Source organism: Sprattus sprattus (assembly GCF_963457725.1).
Source record: "Sprattus sprattus genome assembly, chromosome: 19".
In the NCBI taxonomy this organism is placed as follows: Eukaryota; Metazoa; Chordata; class Actinopteri; order Clupeiformes; family Clupeidae; genus Sprattus; species Sprattus sprattus.
The window spans coordinates 20,253,350-20,266,482 of NC_137917.1; the positions used below are offsets into that span (position 1 = coordinate 20,253,350).

At 41.3% G+C, this 13,133-nt stretch overlaps 2 protein-coding genes across 2 annotated transcripts; both read left to right on the forward strand.

The window, feature by feature from the left end:
- Positions 1-3,780: 3,780 nt before the first annotated feature.
- Positions 3,781-5,869, forward strand: LOC308380264 (glutathione S-transferase kappa 1-like; the record flags this gene model as incomplete). Its single annotated transcript, XM_080857547.1, has 7 exons — positions 3,781-3,858; positions 3,977-4,058; positions 4,324-4,452; positions 4,842-4,987; positions 5,111-5,227; positions 5,463-5,556; positions 5,805-5,869. 7 exons carry the CDS (start codon positions 3,781-3,783, stop codon positions 5,867-5,869), a joined length of 711 nt encoding a protein of 236 aa, XP_080713673.1.
- A 6,251-nt stretch (positions 5,870-12,120) lies between these two features.
- Positions 12,121-13,101, forward strand: LOC308380925 (C3a anaphylatoxin chemotactic receptor-like; the record flags this gene model as incomplete). Its single annotated transcript, XM_080858390.1, has 1 exon — positions 12,121-13,101. One exon carries the CDS (start codon positions 12,121-12,123, stop codon positions 13,099-13,101), a length of 981 nt encoding a protein of 326 aa, XP_080714516.1.
- Between the last annotated feature and the right edge of the window lie 32 nt (positions 13,102-13,133).

The window sequence follows — 13,133 nt, forward strand, 5'->3', positions numbered from 1 at the left end:
AGATAGAAAACAGTTTCACTAACAGAAAGTCTGAAGCTTGAAGTTATTTTCAAACCTTTACTTGGGTAGCACTGTAAAACTGAGCAGACATGCAGAATACATTTTAGTAATCTCATCTCGTAACATTCGTTTCACATAGCATTGCGTGTTTAAACTGTGATAGAAAATACGTTAGCTTAATACTAACGTATAGGGGAAATTACAGAGACTGCGCTAGGTATTAGCATCAATTAATTCACGTTAATGTTTTTGTATATGAGCCTGACATTTGCTCGGCAGATAGATAACAGGTTCTGTAACAGATACACTGCCGAAATTGACGGCACGAACGACTGGAAAAATGTATCAGCCTTCCTAAAAGAACACGAGAAGTCTGCTGATTACCTCGCAAATATGGCTGTTTGGCGAACGCTTCAGCAACGGCTCCAAACAGGTAAAGCCATAGATCATGTAAATCAAGAGCTGTTTGTGAACGAAGTAAACAAATGGAGAGAGATCTTGAAACGTCTGATCGCCATTATTATACACTTGGCCGAGCGCAACTTAGCTTGTCACTCACTCACTCACACTGAACCACTGCTTAGCCTGTCTCTTACTCACACACACAGCCACTGTTATTCCTGTCCACACACAAAATCTTTTCATTAGTCCTGTTTAAATGTAGCCTAAATGGTGGTTTTCATAGACTCATATCCATTTTGTATTTTAGTTCTGTTAAGTGCAAGATCATTTTGTATCTCTGGCAGAGAATGGAAATTCTAATCTCTCTCTCTCTCTCTCTCTCTCTCTCTCTCTCTCGTTTGATCTGAGTAATAAACATGTAATTTTGGCAAAGGCTGGAGAAATCTGAAACTGATTTTACTGTGGAGAGTTGAGTGGCAGTGCACTATGGGTTTATTGCGATTCTAAGAGTATTGGGATGGTTATTTGTTTTGTGTACGTGTTTCAAAAATGAGGGCCCCATGTCTATATTTTGCCTAGGGCCCCAAAATGGCTAGATCCGCCCCTGGGTGTTCGTCAGGTGTCAGCAGCAACAGTGTGGGTATTCTTTCATTTTTACGGATCTCTTTTTACCCTGCACCTGGATTGGATGTGCGTGCAACACACTCTGCAACTGTGGAAGGCTATGCAAACAAACATGTATTTAGAGTTTACCTCAGATTACAGATAGGGCATGTTATTTCTAATTTTGTGTTATGCCGTTTTTAGCAATGACAATCGCGGTGGTATTGATTCGTTTTATTACCACATCATGAGTTCATTTAATGTAGGGTGTTTGCTTTCACATTCGGGCTCACCTTTCTTAGGAAAGAAGTCTGTTAGTAGTTGCTTTCCCTCGTCTCTTTTTCTCTCTCTTGCCTGCCTTTCTTTTCTTTTCTGAAACCCGGATTTAACGTTCTTGGACATCTTCAATGCGCACCGTTGCCTCAGTCGAATGAACGTTAACATTCGTCAAATGCGCCTTTAGGTAAAAAGCACACTTAAGGCGGACTAAACCATTTTGTGCGTGAGCCGGGGGGGTGAGGGTCTCCAGACATTATATGTAGACTAGGACACACAATTCAATCCATCATTCAACCAATTTATTTACCCAAAACATTAAAATTATATTAGTTAGCAAGAAAATTTGGACCTTTAAATTATATTAATATTTAAAGGAAAAATAAAATTCCACACTCCTCAAGGACCCTCCCCCACAGAGGGCCCTGGTAACTCAGTCCCCTTTATCCCCCCCCTACGACGCCACTGCTTGTCAGCATGTTATGCGATAGAGGAAGTCTAATAAACAATAAGTGAGCGCTCTAAAATAAACTCATGTTACTTCACATGTTTGACCTCAAGAGCTGCTTCAAGTTCTGTAGACGACTCACACATACACACATGAACAAACGAGCACATGCATGCACATAAGCACACACACACACACACACGCACACACACACACACACACACGTCATGTTCTTTTTACATGAGTACTGTGTCCACAATGCAGCAATAAAACAAAGACATTGCTTCCTGAAAAACTCTTTGATCCTACTCCTTCAATACCTTTTCTATGCCCTGAAGTATAGATTTTAAGTTATGGGTCAGTTAATACATTGTTTTACTACACTGTAAAGGTACCTGTGCGCATGGCAACAAGTCGCAGAAAGTCTGGAACAAAAAAATAAATAAACCAATAACATTATATCCAATATCTCCAATAGCAACAGTGAAACGAAACTTGCGTGCGAGTGTGTGTGATTGTTTACGTTTTGCGCGTGTCTCCAAAATAACAGGAGTGGCTGACCTCTTCCTCGTTGTTCCGTGGAATGTGTCCGTCACGCCTTACAAACTAGACTATAGACGTAACTTTCCGTATTACGTCATGTAAATTATGGGTTAGCCTCGCTCGGATAAAAGTGGCTCGCAGTCTATTCCTGAGGACATATTCACAGAACCTAGACCTGGAAGCGTGCCCATGGTAAGATTACTTACTATATCTATAATCCATTGTTTTTTAACAATGTGTTACATATTTGTCCATGTAATATTTTGTTGGTTAGTTATCGCATTGTTTATATATTTGTAGGCTATATAGTTTTGTGTGTGTTTGTACTTTGAAAGCAAATTTTGAGGGCCATCGTATCAGCTGACCAGCTGTTATATTTCGCAATTACGCATGTAAAGATGGACGTCAAATGGCAACCGTTATATTCCATATGGCTAAAAGTCAAATCGTGCTCGTATCTGATTAACATCAAATTATCTGATTCAATTTTTTTGCGTATATGATTTGTAGACAATGACGCGTTATCAATAGTTAGGGTATTATAACAATTTGAATTTACTCAATAATCCCCAAAGCATATCAACATTAGAAGATGTTTTATTAGTTGGTTAAATTAGCTTGTCAGTATTTTCAAATAACCAATGAAGCATTACTTTACCACATCGAGAATTACAAAAATGTCGATGTACGAAAATGACCCATGGTACTGAAGAAAGCCACTCAAGCCCTCTCCGCAGTATAGGGACGACTGTCGTATCTCTGCACCTGACCTGATGCAGGATCAACGCAGCTTCGGAGCATCCGTAATGCAGGCTGACACTATGCTTCCATTGCCAGTATATCCTACAACAAAGACTGCCTCTTGGAAAAATAATAAAAAAGGGAACTAAAAAGAGACTATGGGAAAAATTTCAATAGGGCAATTTGAACATAACAACAAGCATATTTCTCAAATCTGAAAAAACATCAACACTCACCATCCTTGCTATAATAAATCACTCCTGACATCTTGGGCACTTCCTCATTGTTTTTATAACTGCTTTAGGAAAACCTCTCTGAAAGAGAGGGAACTTGGATATTTTAACACACAATACTTTTAGACCAACTTCCAATTTCACATTCTCAAGTAAAATTTGAAAGAAAAGTTATTAATCAGCTACTAGAACTTTTGAAAATTTTAAATAAGAAATGTTCCAATCAGGTTTTAGGACAAATCACAGCGCAGAGACAGCCTTGCTAAAAGTACCAAAAAAAGCCTTCTGTTCTGAGTGTTGACCTGAGTGTATACTGTTGGCCACCAGATTATTTTAGACACAATAAGTGTTTGCTGGTTTGGATTTTTTTAAACTAGTTTACCTCATATCTTTGCAGTACTGTACATGCTACATGTACTGTACATTCTGGTCTACCAAAGAATAACAATTCATTCAAAATTCTGCTTCATGAGTGCTGACTAAGACCGACAGAAGATCACACATTATCTTAACTACCCATCTATTTATTTCTAGATGTCAAGTTCAAGCAAACTGAAACTGGTGGAATTCTTTTATGATGTGATATCACCTTACTCATGGCTGGCATTTGAGGTACGTGTTTCTGTGGTATTTGAATTGCTTACACATTCTTCATGAAGGCTTTCAAACTGTAGGAGACTGTAGGTTACTCATGTGGATAAAGAGGATTTCTTTTGCTGTCTGTTTTTAGGTTTTCTGTAGGTACAGGAACGTATGGGACATCAATCTGAAGTTGCGACCTGCTCTTCTTGGGGGAGTCTACAGAGGTTCCGGTAAGGCAAAGCTCTGATCCTTTACATACCAACAGAAACATTTATTACTTCTGCAAAAAAAATCAAACATTTACTACTTCTGCACAAAAACACAAAGATTTATAACTTCTGCAAAAAAATTCAAACATTTACTACTTCTGCACAAAAACACAAAGATTTATAACTTCTGCAAATTTCATTACATGTTCATTACATGTTTCATTACATGTTTCATTACAATTAATACTACTCTAAATGGCCCACTCAACCTCACTGTATGTTACAGGTAACAGGAGTCCTGACGACGTTCCAAGGAAGTACCAGTACATGGGGATGGATCTCCTCCGTCTGGGCTCCTACGCTGCAGTTCCTCTCAGAGCTCCTACTCAGCCTGTTCACGCTTTGTTGGCCAAAGGTATGTGCAGAATCTTTCACTGCAGTTTCAGCATTCAGATTTAGGAACTTTATGAATCAAAAGATCCACTTCACTAAGCTGTTATATCTATACTACATCTATAAGCTGTTATACTACATCTATAAGCTGTTATATCTATACTACATCTTTAAGCTGTTATACTACATCTATAAGCTGATATATCTATACTACATCTATAAACTGTTATACTACATCTATTAGCTGTTATATACTACATCTATGAACTGTTATACTTCATCTATAAGCTGTTATATCTATACTACATCTATAAGCTGTTATACTACATCTATAAGCTGTTATATCTATACTACATCTATAAGCTGTTTTATCTATACTACACATATATTCATCACCTTTCACTCTGCCAGGTTCTCTTGCAGCCATGCGCTTTGTGACGGCAGTGGGGGAGATGGAGCCAGATGGTGATGCTAAGGTGGAGAAGGTGTCTAGGGAGCTGTGGAAGAGAATCTGGAGTAATGGCCAAGACATATCCCAGCTTGCTTCACTCGCAGAGGTACAGTATACACAGACACTATATCACATATCTGTAGTGTGTTTGTGTGTTTGTTGTGTGTACAAGTCTGCGTGCCTATATATCTGATGTGTTGATTTACCCAAATGCTTTTACTCACCATAGGTGGGTCGACAGGCAGGACTATCTGCCAAGAAGGTGGAAGAACTACTTGAACTCTCCCAGGATAATGCAATCAAGCACAAACTGCGGGACACTACCCAAGAAGCCCTTGATTATGGGGTAAGTGCCTTAACACTTTGTCTTTCGCTGTCTGTATAAAATTGTAGTTTATTTCAAATTTTATCTGATCTCAATTCTGCAATCTCGATATTGGACATGAGTTAAGTGACATTACAAACATTTATGCTGCATTACCTAGTCTAGTCCTAGTCCTAAGAGTTTAATGTTATTGTTCTTGTTTGATAAACCAGCCCTCACACTATCTCTTTCTTGTACCTCCTCTGTGCCCTCTCAGGGATTTGGGTTTCCTCTGACAGTCTGTCATGTAGATGGAGAGGCCAAAATCTTCTTTGGATCAGACAGATTTGAAATCATGGCTCACTGTCTTGGTAAGTTCCACACTCCTGACACCATTAGCTGTTATATAAGCGTTCATGTTTTTAGTAAAGTCCAAATGAGTTGATCATGTAAATCATATGATTGCAGCTAACTAAAACAAGCTATTATCTTTATTTGCTATGGTTTGCCTAGCTGTAGTGTAAAGCATAAATGGTACGCATTATTCACACTTCATGTGTCTGTCGTATCATGCTTTTCTAATGTCTCTGTCCGATCATGCTTTTCTTATTTGTCTCAGGTGAAAAATGGGTGGGACCACAGCCTGTCCAAGAAGCCATCATGAAAGCTACCAATGCCAGCTGAGTTTTTCTTCATGGATATATTGACATGTGTATTTTATTTAATGGGTCTTTTGAAAGTTTATTATTGGGCCACTGTTACCTACTTTCACACGGCCTTCTCTACCTCACCTCAAAAGCACCTTTCCATTGCAGTATTCGATATTTGCAGCTAACTTATGTAAAAAAAAATTATAACTTCTCTGTATGTATATTACTATGTAAATAAAGTAATTTATTTTCTTAATATGGTCTACCTTCTTGCTCTCTCTGGAGGGAAACACTTGGCTTCTGATCTCTATGTCTAGAACACAGTCGACCAAATGTTTACAACAGATAAATCCAGTGGACCGATATATTCATTTCTGCTTGGATAAGAGGCATACCATGAGTAGAGATATCCTGGCACAACCCAACTCGGGCCAGGGAACCCACTCGATGTACGACATTCTCTAACCAGATCTGAAACCTGCGTCATACAAAGTTCAAATATTTCCAGGAAGTTATTCACGGTTAAATCTGTCATGTTTACACGGAACCCTGCACCTGTCACGCCCCCTCCACCTACGACATCCCCAGCTGCACCTCGTCACCTGCATTCTAATTACACACACAAGATCATTCTAATTACACACACAAGATCATTCTAATTACACACACAAGATCATCTTGCACCAATGATGACAGGAGAGGCTGTGTGTAATATAGGCCAGACTCACGGGGAGTGACAGAGTAGCCCAGACTATAGTCACTCTATAATTAGAGTTTAATCTTTTGTGTTTTCTAGATGTCAGTATATCTTCTGAGCGTTCTACCCGTTTTTGCCTTTTGCCCCGTTTTTCCCCTGTCCCTTGCTGTGACTGACGCCATAAACTGCCTACTGATCTGCAAGTCCGTGTGTCGTCTATGTCCGTGAATAAATCAGCCTCCCCGCCAGACTGCTACAGGAACCCACGCAGCAGCAAACAATGGCCTATCTGAGCAGCAAACAATGGCCTATCTGAGCAGGAAATCAAAATGCATGACCGGTGGAGATCAGATGCCCACACATCCTTTTCTCACTTCTGAATGGTTGCAGTTTCAGTGATCGTTTCAGTTTTTTTCCTGGGAACAGGTGATTGGCCTGTAGGCCAACCTGTCTGGGTTTCCCTTCCTTTAACCTTGATGTGTCATGCATGCTCACAAGCTCAATCTGTGTCTGGGTTTCCCTTCCTTGAACCTTGATGTGTCAGCCTGGGTGCAGTTTAATGTCATGCCGAAGGCTAGAAGTCCTACATCCGTTCAACTCTGGCAGATTTCCAAATCGCCAATCACATCGTAGATTCTCCCTCTGGCTGCAGCCTTTTTGAAACAGGCTCTCTTGGGGTGTCTGAGGGAAGCGCGCGTGCACACGTGGTCTCCACTTAGGCATTCCAGGACCGAGGCGAGCTACTTAGCCAAACATGCTCTTATCAAGCGCCCTAAATCAAGCATTCAGATGACCAACTTGTGAACTTCATTTAGAAGAATGACATTATGGATATATTCTTCTCGACATTGGACAAGTGTTGACTTGTACAGTCAAAGTTGTAGATAATGCGTTAATGTTGCAATGCTAGATAATGTAGATAATGCTGTTATGGATATCTAAAATCGAATTACAGATAGTGTAAGGTGAAAATTCACACTCAAGTTCCAGAGTTGTGTACGTATAAGTATAATTTTATTCAACAGCAATAACAAGCTTGTCGGGCTCACTCACGTCTTGGCAGACAAGAGAGAGGCACGGGCCCACTCACATACTGGAGGAAGAGAGAGTGAGAGGGAGTCCTGGCTTACTCCCAGACTGCAGCAGACAAGAGAGAAGCAAAGATAAACACATCACACAAGGTTTATATAGGAAGAAGTTATCGTTTCTCTGATGCCGAAGCAGTGTGTGAGCAAAGACAACCTCATGGTGGGTGTTCCACATTTGCAGTCATCTTGTTATGCTTTTTGCAACATAATGCATTAGCAATCAGAAAAGAAGGACTGCTTCTTTTTAGCCCTCGGTTAAGCACACACAGAAGTTACACTCACAAAGGCCTGTGATGACTTCTGCTTAAGGTTTCTTCCTGCCTAACAGGGAGTTTTTTCTTGCCCCTGTTGTCATTGTGCATGCACTAAGGGGGTCTAGGCTCTGGGCTTTGTTAAGCGCCTAGAGGCAATTGTATTGTTATGGCGCTATACAAATAAAATTGAATTGAATTGAATGACTTGATTAAAGCCAGAGTTTCACATTTCTCTATCAGATAGGTTTGAATAAATGTTCAATGTCTTGCCATAGTATTCTTCCACTTGGAACTTCCACACCTCCCAGTTTCTCACGAACTCCCCATTGCTCATTGTCATTCCTTTGGGAACGCATTCTGCACTCTGAGCAATCAGTTTTCCCACACAGTCACATGCATTACGTCTGTCATTAGGTGTCAGACTTATTTCCAGAATATTCATATCTGGAAAAAAGCAGTATCTAGAGTAGTAATTACACTGTGATGGTAGTGTTTTAAACATAATCCTTCTCAGTCCTGGGAAAACAGTTTGTGAAATTGATCGCCTAATCCACAAATTGCACAAATTCAAATGACTCTTCAACATGATAGTGAAACTGACCAGCCGCACACACACAAAAACACAGAGGGTTACTTCAGTATGGCATCAGGGAGATATCACATGCGAAGGCCCCTATTTTGAGGACAATAACGGCTAGTGGAAACGGCCCATTCTGCCTGGTGGGTTGTTATAGCTGTGTTATAGCTCATTAATATCCATGTTGAAGAGACCATGTTCGAAAGGCCCTGTGAAAAAGGTGTTTGACTTCTGATGAGATGACTTGGGGTTTAAGTTTAAGTTTAAGTTTAAGTCCCTCTGTGGCTGAGGCGGCTCTCCAAACCCACAACATACCATGCCAAGTGTAGTCCTCCTGTCGCTCCAGAGTAAGGTGCCTGTAGCACAATGCATTATGGGGTGTGCACACATGCTGTTAGATATATAAGGGACATGACACATTCGTTACGTGTCAAAGGTGTCTCAAAACATGTAGATAATGACAGTACTGTGTTTGAAGTTAGTTAGTGTTTTTTTTTATTATTTCAGTTTTTTTTTTTGGTGTTCTGCATTTTCCAGAAAGACAAATATTTGGTCTCCATGGATTCAAACACGTTTCTAGGGGAGTGCCAGCCCAAAACAGAGATTTATTTTGTTTAGTCTGACACAGAAACTGGTGGATTGTTGGCATAAGCGGTCTCAGAGATTTCTGGAACATCAGTAAGATGCACTGATTAATCGTCCCTCCCGTGTTTGAGAGAAAGGGAATCAAACCGGTTATTAACGCACATTTACTTGATAGTGAAACAGATGGACATTACACATAAACACGAGGGAGGTAGACTAGCTCTATCTCTCGGGGGCTAGCTCCATTGCTCACCTCCATCACTGTTGTGAGATTTGAGCTCTAATTACCTGGAAACCAGACCAGGAGAGAGCCCTAATGGCTTTTGTACAGTCAGTCTTTGTTGACTCTACCTCTGTGTTCGCAGCCATTTGGAAGATAAGAGGTCTTAAGCAGGGGAAGAGTGGGAATGAATGATAAAGATACATATGGAAGATGAAGCGTGGTGTTTGTGTGAAAGTAGATAGTAACTAAAGTAAATGACGTAAGTTAGTGTCACTGAATCTAAGAAAAGAATAAGTTGAATCTAGCCTAAATCAGGCATGTAATTCCTAATAAAGAATGCAACATGGAAAGCACATTCCTGTAAAAAATATATTTAGAGGCATAAACAAGGGGAAGGGGTGGGAGGGAATATTTGAATGAGGCAATCACTCGCTCACACACATATGTAAGGCGAACACACAGAAGACCAGGCACATCTTGTCTTTAACTGATCATGCTGTGGACACATCAGAACAGATTGTGATACTTCTGTCTCCCGCTGCTTTCAGAGGTAAGAGCTCAAAACGTCTACATTCTTTCAGTGGGGACAGTCGTCACTCATGTCTGAAAATAAGTTATGACTTAACAGTTTGGTGCAATCCCTAGTACGCTGGGTCTTTGGCTTTCTATTCCTTCTAGAGATTCATACGTCTTTATACTCTGGATCTTATGTATTATGGATATTGTGTGCATGGATTTTGTATGGATGAAATGCACCAAGTCTCTGTGTGCATGTGTGTGTGTGCGTGCGTGTGTGTGTGTGCATGTGTTTGTTTGAGTGTGTGTGCGGGTTTGTGCATGTGTGTGTATGAATGTCTGTGTGTATGTGTGCGAGTTTGTGAGCGTGTGCATATGTTTGTTGTGTGTGTGTGCATGCGTGTATGTGTGTGTATGTGAGTGTGTGTGTTTGTGCATGTGTTTGTTTGAGCGTGTGTGCATGCATGTGGGTGTGAGTGTGTGAGTGTGTTTGAATGTGTGTAAGTGTGTGTGTGTGTAATTGAGTGTGTGCGCATGTGTGAGTGTGTGTATGTGTTTGTTTGAATGTGTGTGTGAGTGTGTGGGTGTGTGTGTTTGAGTCTGTGTGAGTGTGTGTATGAGTGTGCGTGTATTTGTGTATGTGCATGTGTGTGTGTGACAGGTGTGTGTGTGTGTGGTGTAAGAGAGGGAGCAAGAGAAAGAGAGAGAGGCAGACAGTCTCCTGTTGCTTTCAGAGGTAAGAGCTCGATATGTCTACATGTGTATGTGCATGTCTGTGTTTGACAGGTGTGTGTGTATGTGTCAGTGTGTATGTGGTGCAAGAGAGGGAGCAAGAGAAATAGAGAGAGGCAGACAAAAACTGAGCACTAAGGGCAGTAAAGATTGCACTCAGACCTCATGTTCTTAACTAAACAAGTTCAAAATGTTCTAAAGAATTTATTTGGAAAGCATTTTGTAAGGTCATGTTCATAGATTCCCATGTTGATCTATTTTTTTTTTTTTTTTTTTAAATGACCAGCTACCCTACCATATCACCCTAAGTTAAATGTTTGCTAAATAATAAATGAGTATTTTTTCATTTGAAAGAACAGAGAAATAAATCAGTGAGGAAACAAAGTTTTGTCACTAGAATAGAAAGACCTTTACTTTCTATTTAATGTTTATATTAGAAGAGGGATGCAGAGGTCAGGTACAATTAAACTGAGCCTTTATTTAAACGTCTTGTGTCTGAAAGCCGAAAAACTCAACCAGCATTAAGAGCTCAGCACGAATACCCTCACAGTGCTTTGTCAGTAGATTTGCAAAACAGATTTTTATCATCTCTAGGATATTTCTGTCACAGAGGTGAAGACAAATCTGTATTATCCAGCTAATTGGCCCTGCTCATATCATACATGCTTGTGGAAAGTAAACAAGATTGTAGATAACTTTGATAGAATAGTTTGGATTAGTCAAGTTAAAGCTCTTCTTTCCAAAATATTAGCCTCTGTCAGAATGAGAACACATGGCACTGGTACCCTTTCAATTGATTTTGAAGGGATCATACGTATGTGGGGCCTTCATAAGGCCCTTTACAATCTTAGATGATTGCCTGCAGCACTTAGCGAAACATCTGAGATTTAGCGATAGAAATTTGTGTTTTCCATAGCCATGTGTATATTCAGAAACTCAGCAAGTATCACGACACTGGCTGGTTAAAACACAGCACACAGTTCAAAGGGTCATTGATGTTGTTATGGAGACCAATAAAGAAACCTGTGTGCCAGGGACAGCCCAAAACGCAAAAGAGCACTCCCAGATAAGCATGCAAATTTATAGCCATCAAATCTCTCACAAGCCGAACAGCTGTGCAGTTCCTCTTCAGGGAAGCTCATATCTTTTCCTCCACATCAGACATACAGCTGAGGTCATTGTGTCCTACTGGGAACGTGTCATTATATCGTCAATGCAACCGTCATAAGCCATAAGGTCAGGACAGGAGAGTCTTTGTCCAAAAACGGCCTTTAATCTAATCTTGCTGTTGCTGCATTCCAAATGGAAGAAGTAGTAGTCATTGACATCATTTAAACCACTCTGCACTTGCTGATAAGTTCAACACAGAATTGGTAACTCAACTCAACTCAGTTGTTGAAATACCCCTCACACTATTATTTTATTGTCCCTCCTCTATGCCCTCTCAGGGATTTGGGTCTCCCTTGATGACCACATTTCCTGATGATATTTCTTTCCCAGATCTATAGTTTGACATAAGCATTAGCCTTATCAGGCTAATCTTAAACTGTGTAGCTTACAAAAGTGCCTTAGAGCCAAGCCTACTGTGAATAATAATTTTTCTCTCCTCTAGAATGTCAGCTCATGAATTGACAAGGGTGGTGAAAACTATCCAGATCACTCTCTACACCCTGACCATTATTGTGGGCAGTGCGGGGAACTCCATGGTAATCTGGACGGTCTGGTTTCGCCTAAAGCCGAATGCCACCAACGTGTGGCTGGTGAACTTGGCGGTGGCGGACCTGGTGTTCTGCATCTCTCGCATCCTCACCGTCATCTCCCTCCACCTCCACCAGTGGCCGTTCAAAGTCCTCCCATGCCAGGTTAACGGCCTGGTGAAGTACACCACCATGTTCTGCAGCATCTTTCTCCTGGTTGTCATTAGTGCAGACCGTGCCTTGAGCATCTGGCGCCCCCTGCAGGCCAAAGGCAGGCGCACCGTCTCCATGGCTCGAGTGGTGAGTGTGGGCGTTTGGGTGGTGTCGCTCGCCTTGGGCATGCCGTATGCCATCAACCGCACCCTCGACTTAAACGTAAACAACAAGACCAAGTGCACTATGGAGAGCATGGATAGCCAGAGAGTACGGACCTGTCTCTTCTTGATGCGCTTCCTTTTGGGATTCCTCCTGCCATTCCTGGTGATCGCCTGCTGCTATGCGCTGGCCTGGTGGGGCATCAGGCGCTCACACCTCAACAGGAAGGCCAAGATCGTCCGCACCCTGGTCCTGCTCGTCTTGGCCTTCTTCCTGTGCTATGCGCCCTACCATGTCCTGCTACTTGCCAAGATGGTCAACAAGAAGAACAACTGGGTGAAATTAGGGCTGCCCGTAGCCACTGGGTTGTCTTACTTCAACAGCTGCGTAAATCCCATTTTATATTTCTGTGTGGGAATGGATAGGCGGAAGACCTTCAGGAGGAGCATCTCCGGAGCTCTCCGGAGGGCCTTTGAAGACGACGGAATTGCCCCTGTGACCAAAGGTGGAGAGACAGGGAGAGAGGGGGTGAAGTTTCAAAACCAAAGAGCAAAAGATGAGAATGTTAATGAAAAGTTATAAAACACAGGCCCACTCTCAGCCCCTACTGATGG